The sequence below is a fragment of the Ostrinia furnacalis genome, unplaced genomic scaffold (genome assembly GCF_004193835.3).
Source record: "Ostrinia furnacalis isolate ACB-3 unplaced genomic scaffold, ASM419383v2 OfSCF5501, whole genome shotgun sequence".
Classification (NCBI taxonomy): domain Eukaryota; kingdom Metazoa; phylum Arthropoda; class Insecta; order Lepidoptera; family Crambidae; genus Ostrinia; species Ostrinia furnacalis.
In genome coordinates this window covers 53,072-69,887 of record NW_021135740.1, presented here as the reverse complement: position 1 = coordinate 69,887, position 16,816 = coordinate 53,072, and the positions used below count along the sequence as shown (strand labels likewise).

Sequence of the window (16,816 nt, the reverse complement as noted above, 5' to 3'; positions counted from 1 at the left end):
CCGATTAATTATGTATTTAATTGCTTTATAAAAGACTAACGACTACATACAATTTCTAGTTTATGGTAGTTTTCTAGGTTTCTTTTGTCTATCTACAGTATTTTCATAGCTATAAAGAGAATAAAAATGTATAGGTACTGATCTGGATAGTAACTACTAACTGTTGTAACATCAACTATTGATAACAAAAATCTATGACTCTGTCTTCTAGTCATGCTTATTTACTAAAGCCCGGTCCGTGAGCACGGAGAATTTTGTCCAATGACCTCTAGCTACCCATCCATATCGCTCGCGCGTAATTATATTGCTGTCGCGACTGTGCGACTGGCACCCGCAGTGAGTGTGCGAGCGCGATAGCAACATAATTACGCGCGAGCGATAAGGATGGGTAGCTAGGGGTCATTGGACAAAATTCTACGTGCTCACGGACCAGACTATAGTTTCTCTAAGATTAACTAATAATTTAGTCAAAGAAGGGTAGATAATGAAAACAACTAAATTAATTTATCATACATTTATTGATAATGACAGCGATGGTTGACTCGAATTTGCTACTTGGCAAAAATATTTCCACTAGAAGTGAACTATTTCCATATTTAAATATTAAAATGTCTTTATAATTTATTATGCTCAGGTGTTTACAGAAAGATGCAACCATCTACCTACCCTACCAAGTAGCTGCCAATAAGTCCAATCGTCAAGAAATAATCAAGAATACAATATGGTTTGTGATCTTTATTTTATATTACATGTCCGACACTGGCAACTTAAATAACCTTGTAATCTATGCTAAATGAATCATGCATCGCTTCACAAACCTAATTAATTACATTATCATCGTAAAAGCTCATGATTTGTTGGATGCAATAAATACAAAATCATCTACATGAAATAATAATTATAAACAAATAATTTCATTTACTTAAAAACTAATTGTTTAAAACAAAAGCACAGCACATGGTCAGCTTAGTTACTATTAAATTAATTTAGGACCTACCAGACGCTGCTTTTAAGGTCGCTATTAGCCTAATACTAGGAGCCCTAGTGCATACTTTGCCTCGAATGCCATACTTCGTTCCTTCGCTGCTACATCCATCAGTCGATGATGAAACGGGCGGGCTTCGGAATCATAAATAGTTCTTTTTCTAACATAATAGTATTTTATATAGTTTTATCCCGCTCTAACTCAATGGGTATAGGCGCGACAGCACTACAAAAATACGATTATAGAAGAAAAAATCCGATAAGATTCCGATACAACATAGAACGTGTAGACCCTCGCGCGGGCCGCCTCTATACAAAAATAACGAACCCGCAATTTTTTAAGGTCAGGTCTACACAATTTATCCGTTGTTTCCACGCCTGTTCCACCAGGGACCTTTAGTTCCAACCCTTTGCCCATGACCTACCGACACTACTGGACACAAGCACATCGAGAGGTTCAAAGACATCCTACAATATTTCAAAGTTATAATCAATATTTCATTTAGACTGTTTACTTCGACTACACATTGAGCTGTCCTAGTTAGGGCCAGAATTATTTATACACTGGTCTATACTTTTACATTAAAGTCAAAATCGTAAAATGCAAAAATTAACGCCATTTAAGTCACAACTGTTAGAAATCTAAATCATCAGTGAATACTGACAAATTACTCTACTGAATTCTGCTAGAACGATAAATGTATAGAAAAAATGGAATGTTTAAGTACGACAGTCTAATAAGCATTCGATAAATGTTAATGGTGATAACTATTACGTGAGACAATATGATGTCAGTCAACGCTTAAATTATTTAGGTCGCGGCCCCACTACACAAGCTTCTAAGTCGAGATATACTTTGATGTTTAATATTTTACATCCTATATCATTTATTAAACTAACCGATAAATGTGTCTCCGAAAAACCGCTTGCAGTAGAACCGCACCTTACGAGTTGGCGTTAAATTCTCGAGTGCATTGAAACAGCGATTTAAATATTTTTGATATTTTTGTATTTTAACGTGAGTACTTAATTCTTTAATGTTAATATACATATGTTTACAGGAATGGAGGCAAGTGGCGGGCTATAATGAACGCTGAAATTGGAACTCTTACAAACACTAGTAAATAACGAGGCATTTAAACTATCTGTGTACTTGTTAAGTGTACTTACGATCGATTACGTTTCTAAGAGGATGGAATATACATTAGGTGAGCTAGTCTATGCTGCCCGGAGGCGGGCAATGTGGACATTTCCTAACACTCGATTACACGCGTCCTACGCCGCTATAACTTCTGATACTATCTTCACAAAAAATGCCAAAATAACTACCACACATTCATATGTGGCACGAGCGAGGACACTGCTCGCTTCACTATTTATTAGATAGAACTCTCATCGAATTTATTGTTCGCAAGTGGATGGAGATAATAAATTGAGGACATTTTCACTAGTGACACATTATAATATTTATTTTTAATTTACAGCGTGCTGATATACACACGTATTTTTTACAATTCAGATTACCTACACAACCTAATCGATATAATTTTATGGCACAAGCGATAAGCGATATATTACTAATGATTTAATTAAATGGCCGTAATTTATATTAGTGTACAAAACGAGAGTCATTAACGCAGCTTAACATAATGGACAGCCTTGTTTTACTCTTTCTATGAATATATTTCAGAATTTCCAAAATTGTATGGAAGTCAGCCTTCATTTCGCTTATCACTTGGACCACACAACGAAAGTCAATCAAAGTTCGGGCATCAGTATTTTCCGTCAAAATGGTTTGTTAGTGTACTAAGTACAAGTCTTTTATAGGACGAAGATGTAATATTGGACGATTTCGAAAATTTTAAAGGGTAAAAAGCAGACGAGAAAATGTATAAGGGCTAACGCGTGGCAAGAAACTATCACATATACACTGGCAATCGTGTGTACAACACATATGAGCAATAGGTCGAAATTAAAGTACATCGCTAGGAATCATTCGATAAAAATACATTTTAATAAAAGTCGTTTGTGAAATGCGTGTCTATGAAGTGTGCGGCGCAAGCGCACAGACCTGACGTTCCCGCGGGAACGTGGGCCTGTGCTGTATCCATAGACAAGAAAAGCATTAGTCAATGAGCTAAAATACATAAATAATTTACGATAACATCTATACCACAAACTATACAGTAAAAAATTCTATACAAATAATGCATCGAACCTTATCACCGATCACAAAAAAATTCATTGGTTCTAAAATTATCAAATAAAATAATACACACACAAAAATTCACATATTTACATGGAAATCATATAATAAAATTAAATCACATAATTTCATACTATTTACATATCGTGTAATGTAAAATTTAAGTCGATAACGTCAAAGAAGTAAAAAATACTTGTACCTAACATTTGCGATCTTCGGAAACGTCGTCGATGTATCTGCGCGGTTTTATTGAGCGTATCAATAAAATTGAGATCATCTTGTTTCCCCAGCTGCGGGCCAACAACTTAACAAATAAAGGCTTGCGTATTGCTTCACGACGCGGTAACGGAAGATAAACGTCTAAACTTTGATTTGTTTCATTCGAATCAGCAGAGTCACATTAAGAGTGTAACCAGTTTTGTAAATTACAGTATTGCCACCAAAAAAAAATTGAAACATTTCATTTTTATCATGCCGATAATTACATACGCTGGTCACGGAATATCACATTAGCTGTCCGCCATATTGCACTTAATTCTAAATGTCATTTACTGATTCGAACTAAACAAATCCAACTATAGTATACAAAAGCACCATACGCGTGACACGACTGCAACAGAAACGGTATCTACACAGGCTGTGGACGTGGTCGCTTCGGTCCGGTGGCTGAGGGTTTATTTGCTCCTAGTCTTGATGCCCACGGCGTTTATGCTCTCGCCGCGACTTCTTGATCTGTGCAAGTTGTGAAGGCCTTCACCTGAAACAATTAAATTGTTATGAGTAACTATTATCTTTATTCACGCCTACTATGTGACATGGCGTTAGTGATCGCTAGTATGGCAGATGGCTATGGTATGCCCGTGAATGGCAGTCACGTGCTTCTGTGTGGACGTGTGACATAAGTGCCCGTAGATGGTTGTGTTCTGGTGTAATACAGGGATACATTTAAGCGACACACGTTAGTGGTCGATTTCTTCCATGAGTAAATATCTTGCCACTCCCTGCACTGATTTTCTATTGTTTTGATGCTGTGCAGTGTCGGTAATCAAGATTGTGTATGTTTACGCAGCCCCTTAGTGACTCACTAATGATCTGTAGAGTCACATGTTATGTGCACCAGTGTTCGGCCGAGTCACGCGGCAATACTTTCACATTCAGTGGTTGTTAGTATATCAAAAGTTACCTACAGGCGCGCGCGCTGCATCCACAGCAGTCGTGCGCCAGTGCGCCTTGTCAGGCAACAACTAAACACTATTAACCTATAGAGTCCCGATTTATGCGCACCAGTGATCAATCGCGTCCCGTAGTGTGCCCGCCAGTGGTCCATGGGCTCCATAGCGTTACTACTGGGCTATACACCAGTGTATGTTATGGTCACTTGGAATGTATAGTATTTCTTGCCTTTGCCTACCTTTGATGGAAGCGCAATCCTGCTCCTTGTAGGCACGCGCGGTCATGCGCCAGCTAGTCAGGCAGCAGCTATTCACTAATGACCTATAGTCACGTGGTATTCGTACCAGTGACTGGTAGCATCTGGTAGTCACGTGGTATACGAGCCAATGGTTCAATCGTGTCACGTGGTCTGCGCCACAGTGCACTATGTACGTTAGGGTTACGTGAAATGTAGTGTTTCTTGCCTTTGCCTACCTTTGATGAAGACACGCTCCTGCTCCTTAAAGGGGCGCGCGCGCTGCGTCCGCGGCGGTCGTGCGCCAGCTTGTCTCACATTGTAGTCACGTGTTATGCAAGCCAGTGGCGCCACAGTGAACTAGTATACGTCATGGTCACGTGAAATGTAGTGTTTCTTGCCTTTGCGTACCTTTGATGGAGGCACGCTCCTGCTCCTTGTAGGCGCGCGCGCTTCGTCCGCGGCGGTCGTGCGCCAGCTTGTCGGACCACAACTAAACACTGCTGACCTATAGTCACGTCGTATGCGCACCAGTGGCTGGGAGTCACGTGACAAGCGAGCCAGTGGTCAATCGTGTCACGTGGTCTGCGCCACAGTGCACTAGTGTACGTTAGGGTCAAATGTAATGTACACTGTTTCTTGCCTTTGCGTACCTTTGATGGAGGCGCGCTCCTGCTCCTTGTAGGCGCGCGCGCTTCGTCCGCGGCGGTCGTGCGCCAGCTTGTCGGACCACAACTAAACGCTACTGACCTATAGTCACGTTGTATGCGCACCAGTGGCCGGTAGTAGTTACATGGTATACGAGCTAGTTGTCGATAGCGTCACCTGGTCTTCCACCGGTGTACGCTAGGGTCACGTAAAATGTGTGTCAATGGTAGTGTTTCTTGCCTTTGCGTACCTTTGATGGAGGCGCGCTCCTGCTCCTTGTAGGCGCGCGCGCTGCGGTCGTGCGCCAGCTTGTCGGGCCACAACTAAACGCTACTGACCTATAGAGTCACGTCGTAGGCGCACCAGTGGCTGGGAGTCACGTGACAAGCGAGCCAGTAGTCAATCGTGTCACGTGGTATACGCCACAGTGCACGAATGTACGGTAGGGTCACGTGAAATACATAATGTATATCAATGGCAGTGTTTCTTGCCTTTGCGTACCTTTGATGGAGGCGCGCTCCTGCTCCTTGTAGGCGCGCGCGCTGCGTCCGCGGCGGTCGTGCGCCAGCTTGTTGGACCGCAGCTATGAGTACACACTAATGACCTATAGTCACGTGGTAAGCGCACCAGTGGTCAATCACGTCCCGTGCGGTGGTGTGTGTTACTACTTGGCTATACACCAGTGTATGTTAAGGTCTCGTGAAATGTGTTTCTTGCCTTTGCCTACCTTTGATGGAGGCGCGCTCCTGCTCCTTGTAGGCGCGCGCGCTGCGTCCGCGGCGGTCGTGCGCCAGCTTGTCGGACCACAACTAAACGCTACTGACCTATAGTCACGTTGTATGCGCACCAGTGGCTGGGAGTCACGTGACAAGCGAGCCAGTGGTCAATCGCGTCCCGTGGTGTGCTAGATAGTGTACGTTAAGGTCACGTGATATGTAGTTTCTTGCCTTTGCGTACCTTTGGTGGAGGCGCGCTCCTGCTCCTTGTAGGCGTGCGCGCGGCCGCGGCGGGCCGTAGCTACACATTAATTACCTATAGTGACGTGGTATGCGTACCAGTGGCTGGGAGTCACGTGATAAGCGAGCCAGTGGTCAATCGTGTCACGTGGTCTGCGCCACAGTGCACTACGTACGTTAGGGTCAAATGAAATGTATAGTGTTTCTTGCCTTAGCCTACCTTTGATGGAGGCGCGCTCCTGCTCCTTGAAGGCGCGCGCGGTCATGCGCCAGCTTGTCGGGCAGCAGCTATTCACTAATGACCTATAGTCACGTGGTATTCGTACCAGTGACTGGTAGCATCTGGTAGTCACGTGGTATACGAGCCAATGGTTCAATCGTGTCACGTGGTCTGCGCCACAGTGCACTATGTACGTTAGGGTTACGTGAAATGTAGTGTTTCTTGCCTTTGCCTACCTTTGATGAAGACACGCTCCTGCTCCTTAAAGGGGCGCGCGCGCTGCGTCCGCGGCGGTCGTGCGCCAGCTTGTCTCACATTGTAGTCACGTGTTATGCAAGCCAGTGGCGCCACAGTGAACTAGTATACGTCATGGTCACGTGAAATGTAGTGTTTCTTGCCTTTGCGTACCTTTGATGGAGGCACGCTCCTGCTCCTTGTAGGCGCGCGCGCTTCGTCCGCGGCGGTCGTGCGCCAGCTTGTCGGACCACAACTAAACACTGCTGACCTATAGTCATATCGTATGCGCACCAGTGGCTGGGAGTCACGTGACAAGCGAGCCAGTGGTCAATCGTGTCACGTGGTATACGCCACAGTGCACGAATGTACGGTAGGGTTACGTGACATACATAATCAATGGTAGTGTTCCTAGTCTTTGCCTGCCTTTGATGGAGGCGCGCTCCTGCTCCTTATATGCACGCGCGCTGCGGCCGTGGTATTCGTACCAGTCGATGGTAGTCACGTGGTTAACGAGCTAGTTGTCGATAGCGTCACCTGGTCTTCCACCGGTGTATGCTAGGGTCACGTAAAATGTGTGTCAATGGTAGTGTTTCTTGCCTTAGCCTACCTTTGATGGAGGCGCGCTCCTGCTCCTTGTAGGCGCGCGTGCTGCGTCCGCGGCGGTCGTGCGCCAGCTTGTCGGGCCGCAGCTATAAGTACACACTAATGACCTATAGTCACGTGGTAAGCGCACCAGTGGTCAATTACGTCTCATGCGGTGGTGTGTGTTACTACTTGGCTATACACCAGTGTATGTTAAGGTCTCGTGAAATGAGTTTCTTGCCTTTGCCTACCTTTGATGGAGGCGCGCTCCTGCTCCTTGTAGGCTAAGGACCTATTAATAGTCACGTGGTATTCGCACCAGTGGTCAATTGCGTCCGGTAGTGTGTGCTTCAGTGGTCCATCGCGTTACTACTTGGCTATTACACCAGTTCATGTTTAAAGTCATGTGAAATGTATACTGTTTCTTGCCTTAGCCTACCTTTGATGGAGGCGCGCTCCTGCTCCTTATATGCGCGCGCGCTGCGTCCGCGGCGGTCGTGCGCCAGCTTGTCGGGCCGCACGAAGATGCCGTGCCGCGGCCGGCACTCGAAGTACCGAGTGCCGCCTACTGAGCCGTCGTTCTTGCCTGCAGAAGAATAAAGTAGTTGAAACAATGCCATTTTCTAGCATAACACTCCCTAGTGTAGTTAGCAGATGCTATAATATTATCTGATAAATCTTGTCTAAGGGTCGATTTTTCAATCGTTAGGTAACTTTTAACCGAAGAATAACCTTGTCATTTTGACATATTTCCCACACTAAAACTGTCAATATGCCAAACTTATTCTTCTTCATTAAAAGTTATCCAGCGATAGAAAAATCTGCCCTAAAACTTACTATTTTGAATAGCTAAGGACTAAAGGATATAAGATTCTGATAATATTTCAAGCATTAGGTAACAGAACGTAGTACCTATAAGATTTTAAACTATGGCGTTCCATTTCAACTAAAATAAAGAAACAAGTTTACTTGTGACTGCGGCTACAGCTTAGCAGCTGAAACGTTAAGCCGTAAGTACATGTAACTTATATAAAAATATCGTGTTGTTGCAGTCCTGGATCTGTCAATAGGCCGTATAGGCCGCGGACTAGGGGCGGCAGCGTCCTAGGGGCGGCAGATTTCAGATGACGCTTACTCGATTCAGAAGATCAAAGTTAAGGGGGTCCTGCACAGAATCCTTAAAATTGTCATATTTTTAAATCACGAGTGCTCTGCGATTAGTGACTTAAATACATCAAAGTAACTTGTGTAGGGTAGCCCAATCCTTGATCTAGGTCGCCGCCTTTTCGAAATTTTGAATAAATACGTAAAAAATTGATAAACAACATTTAAAATGCAGACATATGGAAAATTTATTTCTTCGAGAACTTTGTTAATTTAACGTATGAAGCAATAATTTTTATATGGAAATGCTTAAATTAATATTTTGAAGGTCGCCCCCTTTTTCGTTTTTGGTATTAATGCATTAATATTGAGAATTTTTGATTTTCCCAAAAAAACTTTGCCGTGAAGAAATCATCAGGCGTTTTGCTTTATCGTAGCTGTCAAGTGTCAAATGTGTGTTTGTCAATCCTTTACAGAGTAGTGTAGAGCGCAGAGCATGCAAATAGTATCTCTTTTGTTATGACTTCGATTGTTACGAAAAAATATTTTACTTATTTTATAGTTAATATGGCTAGAAAACCCTTGCAACCTTTCTTTGCCGTTCGTTCGTTTCAGCCGAAAGACGTCCACTGCTGGACAAAGGCCTCCCCCAAGGATTTCCACAAAGACCGGTACCACGCCGCTCGCATCCAGGTACCACCCGCGACCTTCACCAGATCGTCGGTCCACTTAGTAAGAGGCCTGCCCACGCTACGTCTTCCGGCTCGTGGTCGCCGCTCAAGAACATTCCTGCGCCAGCGGCCATCAGCTGTACGAGCTATGTGCCACGCCAAAAAAAATATTATTGAGATTATTTTTATAGGGTTTATTCCAGTCTTAAATAGGTGTACCGTATAAGGTACAGTAGGTCTATGCACGAGCACATCATGCGAAAAAATAAATTTAATTTTTATTATTTTTATTTGTTTTAGGCTATTGATGCTTTACTATATTGCCATAACTCATGAAAAATTTGATAATTTCAGCAAAAATAAAGCAATGTTGGTATTTATCTACTGCTATCTTGTCAGATGACCGCTAATGATGATCAGACTGACGAAGATTTAGGCGATAAAGATAGTGTTAATGTAAATAATTACCCTCAGAGTTTTCTTCGATGAATTTGCTAAATTTCCATCGTCGTGTTGCTAAATGCGATTATGGATAGCACTAAACGTAACAAATCAGAAGAAGCCAGGTCTTCTTCAGCTATCCTCACTAACTTCGGAGAAGGTAGGAAAAAAGAACCAAATGTAGTTAGTATCACAGAAAAAGTCTTACAAAATATGCCATGTGTAATACTAGTGATTATGTGATTTTATTTTTATTTTATATCATACAAAAATAAATAAAAACCTTCTTTGAACAACGACTATGTTTTGTTTGCTTATAGACCTACTGTACCCTATATGGTACGGGCTCCCCACGGCCCCCTATTTATGGAATATTTTTTAAAATATTTTTTTCATGATTTTTAGGCTCCCCTTTGTAAGTTTTTGCTGAAAAATCAAGTTTTATTTACAAAAATAATTATCGGTCTAAATGGGTTAATTTTTTTAATTTTCATACAAAATTAATTTTATAAAATCCGATTTGTATGAAAAATAAAATAATTAAAATGAAGATATCAATTTTCTGACTTCATCATACCATTTATATGACCATGTTAACATAGGCTAGTGTCGGCTCATATACCCATTTACCTAACACCCTGTATAGTTTCCAACATGGCAAAAATCGGAACCAGTTCGGTATTGACGGTGGTGCCCCGCTATCAATGTCACGGGTAGTACAGTTCAGTATATTGGGTCTATAGTATGTGCACCGGCGCCGGTAGTAACGTAGCATGCGCGTCAGTGACCGGTAGTCACGTGGTATGGAGCTAGTGGTTATAACGTCACCTGGTACGGTAGGGTCATGTAAAATGTGTATCAATGGTAGTGTATCTTGCCTTTGCCTACCTTTGATGGAGGCGCGCTCCTGCTCCTTGTAGGCGCGCGCGGTCATGCGCCAGCTTGTCGGGCAGCAGCTATTCACTAATGACCTATAGCCACGTGGTATTCGCACCAGTGACTGGTAGCACCTGGTAGTCACGTGGTATACGAGCCAATGGTTCAATCGCGTCTCGTGGTGTGCTAGATAGTGTACGTTCAGGCACAGAATAATAATAAGTACTACGTACAGAAGTTTTACTTCGCGAAGGTATTTAAAAGAATGTATGCTCAATGTCATTAACAATATGGTGTAATTTAGCCTGTCTCAAGAGTCAAGCACCATTTTGTTGACAAACGTCAGTGATCGGCACTGCGCCGAAGCTATAGGGCTGACTTCGGTAAAATGATGTGACGTGAGGTGCCAAACTGCGGAAAATGGCGGAGGAAATACATGATTTAGCACATTTAGCATGAATTATCATGAATAATATTAACTACTTATTTACCTCTCAGTGTCTTGAGGCAACTTAAAAAAGTACATTCTGTGTTTTTATTATTATTTAGGCAGTTAAATACTGCACAGTATTTAGTACACCATTTTCTTTATTTTCTTCCATCATACACAAGAATACGCGTGCGTGAGTCAATGTTCGCTCGTATGTGAGGCCTTGTCGAATAGTATCCTGTAGGTGGGCCATCGTGCGTGTTTTGTTTTCGATGTAAACTCGCGGAGATGAACATACTCGTCGTAAATCTGCGACTACAGTACAAAGTAGACACGAATTTTGCGTACTGAATACAGTCGTGTTTAATTTTTATTGTGGATGCTCGCTTCTCCGTTTCAAACTATACCTACTACACCACTTACACTTGACAAGAGTGTGAAAAAGTTAGTTTGATACTTATTCAGTAAAATATGGAATTAGATTTAAGAGTATTTTTATTTCTTATTACTTAAATATATTTTATCGAATCAATATAAAACTAGATTTTTAACACTTGCGGGTTTTTCAAAATAAACTGATTAGGTAGGATTAAATAAATAAATCGATCACATTTTTATTTAGAGTAGTAGGTACGCAGTATTTGCGTAACTGCTCATATAGTTTGGAAGAGTTTAGTAAAAAAAAGTTATTTCCAAACTATACTCGATTAGTTTCACACCCTTGCGTTCTGGCCATGTATAGAATGGAAAGACGCTACGTTAACAGCCTATTTGAATTGAACGTCTAGGAAAAATACTCTTTTACGAAACTTTTTTAACGCCTTTGTTCATCAGAAGAATCAATATTAGTTAGGATTTTTATTGTGTAAGAATTTTCGCAGCAATACCAACAAAAAATCAAATCATTCCTTTTTCCTAATTAAAGTATTATAAACTCACGTTTTGTTTAGCAAAATTAGTGAAATACGTGTTTTTACTCTGTATTGAGTCTCTTTTGTCTCTACTCTGTAAAGTAGTTTGTGCGCGATCGTGTTAGTTCGTTGCGCCACCGCTATCTCGGCTAGCAAATCGTAATTTTTCGTCGGCGCTGCACCCCCTTAAATAAAGATTCAACTCCTCCCTAGCCTACGGGCGGCAAAACTGTAAATCCGCCACTGGTATTGATACCCGTGTTTCTCTATTTTAACAGAAAGTAGTTTCAATAATCATAATTTAAAATCAACATCCTAAACCATGACACTTTTTGTGGAACTAAGCTATCTCTAATGAATTGCTGACTGCTATTTTTGGGACACCCTGTATAGACTTTGAATAATAATTTATTGAGGTGGAAGTCTTTAAGAAATTTATTGTTGGACGATCCATCTCACGTAAGGCGTCGGATAACAGATAAAGTAACTGATTTAGGCGGTTATCACACTGCGCCGCGCTCCGCCGCGGAGCGCGTGATTTTCATATAAAAAATCACGCGCGCGGACGCGTTGTCAGTGTGAAGTGCCGCGCGTGTTTTCTATACACACTGAGGTACTTGCATACAATTATTAGATCTGTCGCCCCGCGCTCCGCGGCGGAGCGCGGCGCAGTGTGATAACCGCCTTAATCCCACCTGTGGGCGCGTCCAAGGCCACGCCCACCCAGGGCCCGTGGGCGAAGTGCGTGGGCCCGACGTATGCGACGACGCCGGTGCTGCTGCTCAGCCGCAGCGACACGCTCTCGCCCACCGTCATCCACTCCGGCACCGTGATCGTGCGCGCGCTCTCTGACGACTCGTCTGGAATTTATGACATGGTTAAGTTTGGCGAAATTAGAGGGTTTATTTGGAACGACTGGTGCAAGAGAACCACTAAAAACAAGTTACCTATTTAAATGTAATTAATGTTTTTTTTTTAAGATTATTAGCAATTGGTATTGCACAAATTACTAATAGCCCCTCGTGTTTAGCTAAATAAGCTTGTGTTACGAGTGGGCTCACCATTAATAATCGAGCGGCGCGGCGGTGGGATTCGAAACCGCGTTCGTCTGATCTCTCGCCCAGTCCGACCCATTCACCGTTCGGCTATCATGGCTATAGACACAATTTGAAATTAGCCCAATGGCGACTAATAAAAACACCCATCATGAGAAATACGACAATCTTTTCTCATATTATGTTGAACATCTGGTACTAGATTCGAATAAACGGTGGGACTCAAACTGGGATGACGATATTTTTTTTTGCTTCTGCGCTAATGGGCAGCGACACGCGAATATAAAGGAAACGTAGACCAAATCCTCCATTTGTCTCTGGTTAATTAGAGAAAGTCACCCTCTTTCAGTGGAGACTGAACAACCTAATGGTTATGATGAATCGGCAGCTGAATAGTGCTTATATAGTAGCCATAAGGTTCAACGTACCATCCCCAATGCGCTCAGTAGACGAGGCGGGTGTTTCGTGTAAGTTTCGTTGTGACGCGTGATGCGCTTGGCTGGGCTCGATGGCCGAGCGCGGTCGCGTCGTAGTCGTGCGTCTGTTGCCTCCTGAGCCACTGCCGGTCGCTCGTCTTCGCACCACCTGCAAATGATAGTGCATCAGTACTTTGCTTTTGGTTTTATTTCAATAAAAATAAATAATAAAACGTTTATTGTTGCACTCAATTACAATATAGTATACATAGTATACAAAGGTAGAAAAATATGTATACGTTAATTCCCAAACTAGAAATTTGTATTTTAGGGATCTAAAATTATATGAAACAGCTATGTTAGCAGATGCGCGTAGAGTAGTTGCGAGTGACCTGCTCTCCCATCTTCACTGAATGCACAGCCCAGACTGTGGCGTCTTTGAGCGCGCGCAATAACCGACAAAATCTGGCTCAGTCCGCAGCGACGACATTTGCCTCGCGGTGAGTTGTGCCTCAGAGGGGGAATTGTGTAAAGCACTCGTTATCATTTGACAGTTCATAACATACGATTATTCTGTCAAACACTTTGTACTATAACTGGCTTTATCGTACGTTATGAACTGTCAAACGATTATGATTGCTTTACACAATTCCACATCTGGTTGAGGCATCGTCCCTACTTTAACAGCCGCATGTCGAAGCGGTCGCTCGACCTAAAGCCGGTTTCTACCAAGGCAGGGCGGGGCGGAGAAATGTTTTAATAACCAATCAGATTTCATTCAAATTGAATGAAATTGACAGAATGAAATCTGACTGGTTATTCAAAATATTTCTCTGCTCCACCTTATCTTATCTTATTTAGGGCCGCGCATGGGCGCAGTGCACGTCGACCCATTGGGATCTTTTGTGCTTCCCTATACCTTTATCCCCCCTCATCCGCAAAGATCCTATCCATATAGTGGATCAAGAGCTTGAGTGAGAAGGACCTATATTCTGCTCCACCTTGGTGGAAACGAGATTTACGAGATCGAATCAGAAATGAGGAGATCCGTAAACGAACTAAAGTCGCTGACATAGCCCGACGGATCAGCAAGCTGAAGTGGCAGTGGGCTGGGCACATAGTACGCAGAACTGACGGCCGATGGGGCAGCAAGGTTCTGGAATGGAGGCCACGTACCGGAAAACGCAACGTAGGACGTGGACCGATGACCTGATAAAGGTAGCGGGAAGGCGCTGGATGCAGGCCGCTACCAACCGTGCGATGTGGAAGTCATTGGGGGAGGCCTATGTTCAGCAGTGGACGTCCTGTGGCTGAAATGATGATGATGATGATGATGGTGGAAACGGGGTTTTAGGCTGCCTAGTGGAGTAGTGGAGACTTGGCTCAATAAATCATACCTTTCCGGCGGGCAGCTGCGTCTTGACGGGCGCGTGGTCGGGCGGCGGCGAGGCGGAATCGCTCTCGCCCACCGAGGAAGCCTCGCGGCTGCGCGACGCGTCGTGGCTTGATTGCTCCGAGCCAACTGATTCCACTTCTGCTTCACCTAAAAGTCCGAAATTGTTATTGAAAAACAACTCAGACACGCTGATAAATATTATTGAAATATTTTATTAGCACAAACACACAACGTGAGTAAACACAAGAGTGAGAGAGATAGCCATATCAAGGAGCATGTAAGAAGCACATAACGTGAAACAGCGCGTAATTATGTGTGCTTTATAAAACGTTTACACACAAATGGCCACACTTTTTGCGTTTCTTTGAATTGTTATTTTTTGTTTTGGTTACTTGAAGAACTCGAAATAAAAGTTTCAAAAGAATATTGTGCCTGTTTTCACCATCAATCCCTAATTTTTAAGTGACCCCTATGGTAACACATAAGAGGATTTTTGTTTTCATAGGGGTCACTTAAAAATTAGGGATTGATGGTGAAAACGAGCATTAGACAAATAATTCGGATACTTACCAAACGACTGCTCATGAGCCACTTGTCCGTTCACTTGCACCGGCTCCGACGCTTTGTTCGGCTGACTAGACAGGACCTCCACCGGAATCGCCCCCAAAGGATCCACCATCTGATCCTTCTTCTCATCTGCCTCCTCACAGTCCCTCAGGAATGGATTAATCCGATTCCTGGACCCAGGAGTGAGAACAGGAGTCTTTGCTTTCTCGAACGACGGGTCGTCGAGTTCGTTCTTAGACTCGACTATCTCATTCTTGAGCTCGGATATATCGTTCCTGAGTTCGGTGATCTCGTTCCGAAGACCGGCCATGGAGGTCTTGGTCCGGCTGATGTGTGTGTACTCCATGGTTTTGTCGAAGTCCGGGGTGTCGTCGACCGACATGCTTCGGATGGATAGCGTGTCGTCGTTGGTGAGGTTCGTTGATGATACTGCTTGTGAGCCTGAAATTTTGAAGATATGAGGTTAGATTTAGTTCTATTACTGAAAAACTGTATTGTTTTATGAGAATACTACTACTACGAGTACTGATAGAATTACTAACGGTCTAACGCTTAACTCAATCAGTTCCTGAGGTATGGGAGGGGCACGGGAGAGATTGCATCGAACATTATGACTTGACAGAGCATACGACTCTGAAGCAAATCTGACGTCTCGCTGACATTTGACGTTACAAAAACACCCTCCCGTTCCGCTGCCATACCTCAGGCAATGGCCCAATTAGGCGCCAGACCTTTAGTAATAAATAGAAAACAATTGAAAGTAGTATTAGTAGAAATACTGACCGTAGCCACTGGACGATATCGACGGCGAGTTCTTGTTGGGCAGACGCTCGCACGCCAGCTCATGAAGCGAGTCCAGCGTCTTCGAAGTTGGAAGGAAGCCGCGGGATGATGCACGGGATCGAGTGCGCTGTAATAAACACATTATTATTATAAACGAAATAAATGCCTTATCGCTCCGAGAAGATGGCGCTTTTGAAAACTCATCCTTTAGATATATCTCGTCAAGGGTTATTTAACAAACATTGGACTTGAAGAAATCAGAATACAATGCTATAAATTATTATTCTTGATGCAATATGAATTCCGCATTTTATATTTAGGTAATTATTGCCAAGCTGACATAGTGTTCGCTTGGGATGTACAAATTTTTACTCATCCACAGGTTTAAAGTTTGTGCCAGTGTCATAAGTAGGTAAAGAGGCATGAACGACTCCACAAAGTCAAAGTGTAAGTGTAAATTTTTGAACTTATCACTAAACTTACGTGTGATCGCGGCGTAGTGAGCTCATCTAACGGCGCGGACTCGGGCTCTGAGTGCGAATCATCATCGTTGCGCCTTCCAGGCTCCTCGTGAAGCGTGGTCATGCGCAGACCTAGCTTGCCGCTCGCTGGGGACGCTGCAAAGTCACAGTTATCACGTTTATAATAAAGTTCACTTTAGAAAAAACGCGCAGAAGTAAGCGTCGCAAAAATATTCTTTAAAATCTATTAGCAAAGAAAATCCATTCTGATATTGCTCCATGTAAAAATAAAAGAGCAAAATAAAATTTACTCTAGCAGCAGTCTACAGTCTACTTCAAGTACCAATTAGAAAAGTTCATACAGTAATTTATTTCGAAAAACCTCTAATTTTTTATTATAATACAAATAGCAGACCAGCTAAGCTGTATAATTAAAAATGGTGCAGATAGTTTGTAGAGATCAG

The 16,816-nt window shown here is 43.0% G+C and overlaps 1 protein-coding gene across 1 annotated transcript in view; it reads right to left on the bottom strand.

Moving 5' to 3' along the window:
• Window positions 1–499: 499 nt before the first annotated feature.
• LOC114361297 (uncharacterized) overlaps window positions 500–16,816 on the bottom strand; it is a gene marked incomplete at its 5' end in the record, with an annotated part of 68,103 nt that continues 51,786 nt past the window's right edge. Inside the window, 8 exons of the mRNA XM_028316291.1 lie at window positions 500–3,947; window positions 7,681–7,827; window positions 12,370–12,534; window positions 13,158–13,314; window positions 14,543–14,688; window positions 15,112–15,549; window positions 15,892–16,018; window positions 16,375–16,508. Coding sequence (XP_028172092.1) covers window positions 3,865–3,947; window positions 7,681–7,827; window positions 12,370–12,534; window positions 13,158–13,314; window positions 14,543–14,688; window positions 15,112–15,549; window positions 15,892–16,018; window positions 16,375–16,508 — 1,397 coding nt within the window. The remainder of the gene's footprint in view (window positions 3,948–7,680; window positions 7,828–12,369; window positions 12,535–13,157; window positions 13,315–14,542; window positions 14,689–15,111; window positions 15,550–15,891; window positions 16,019–16,374; window positions 16,509–16,816) is intronic.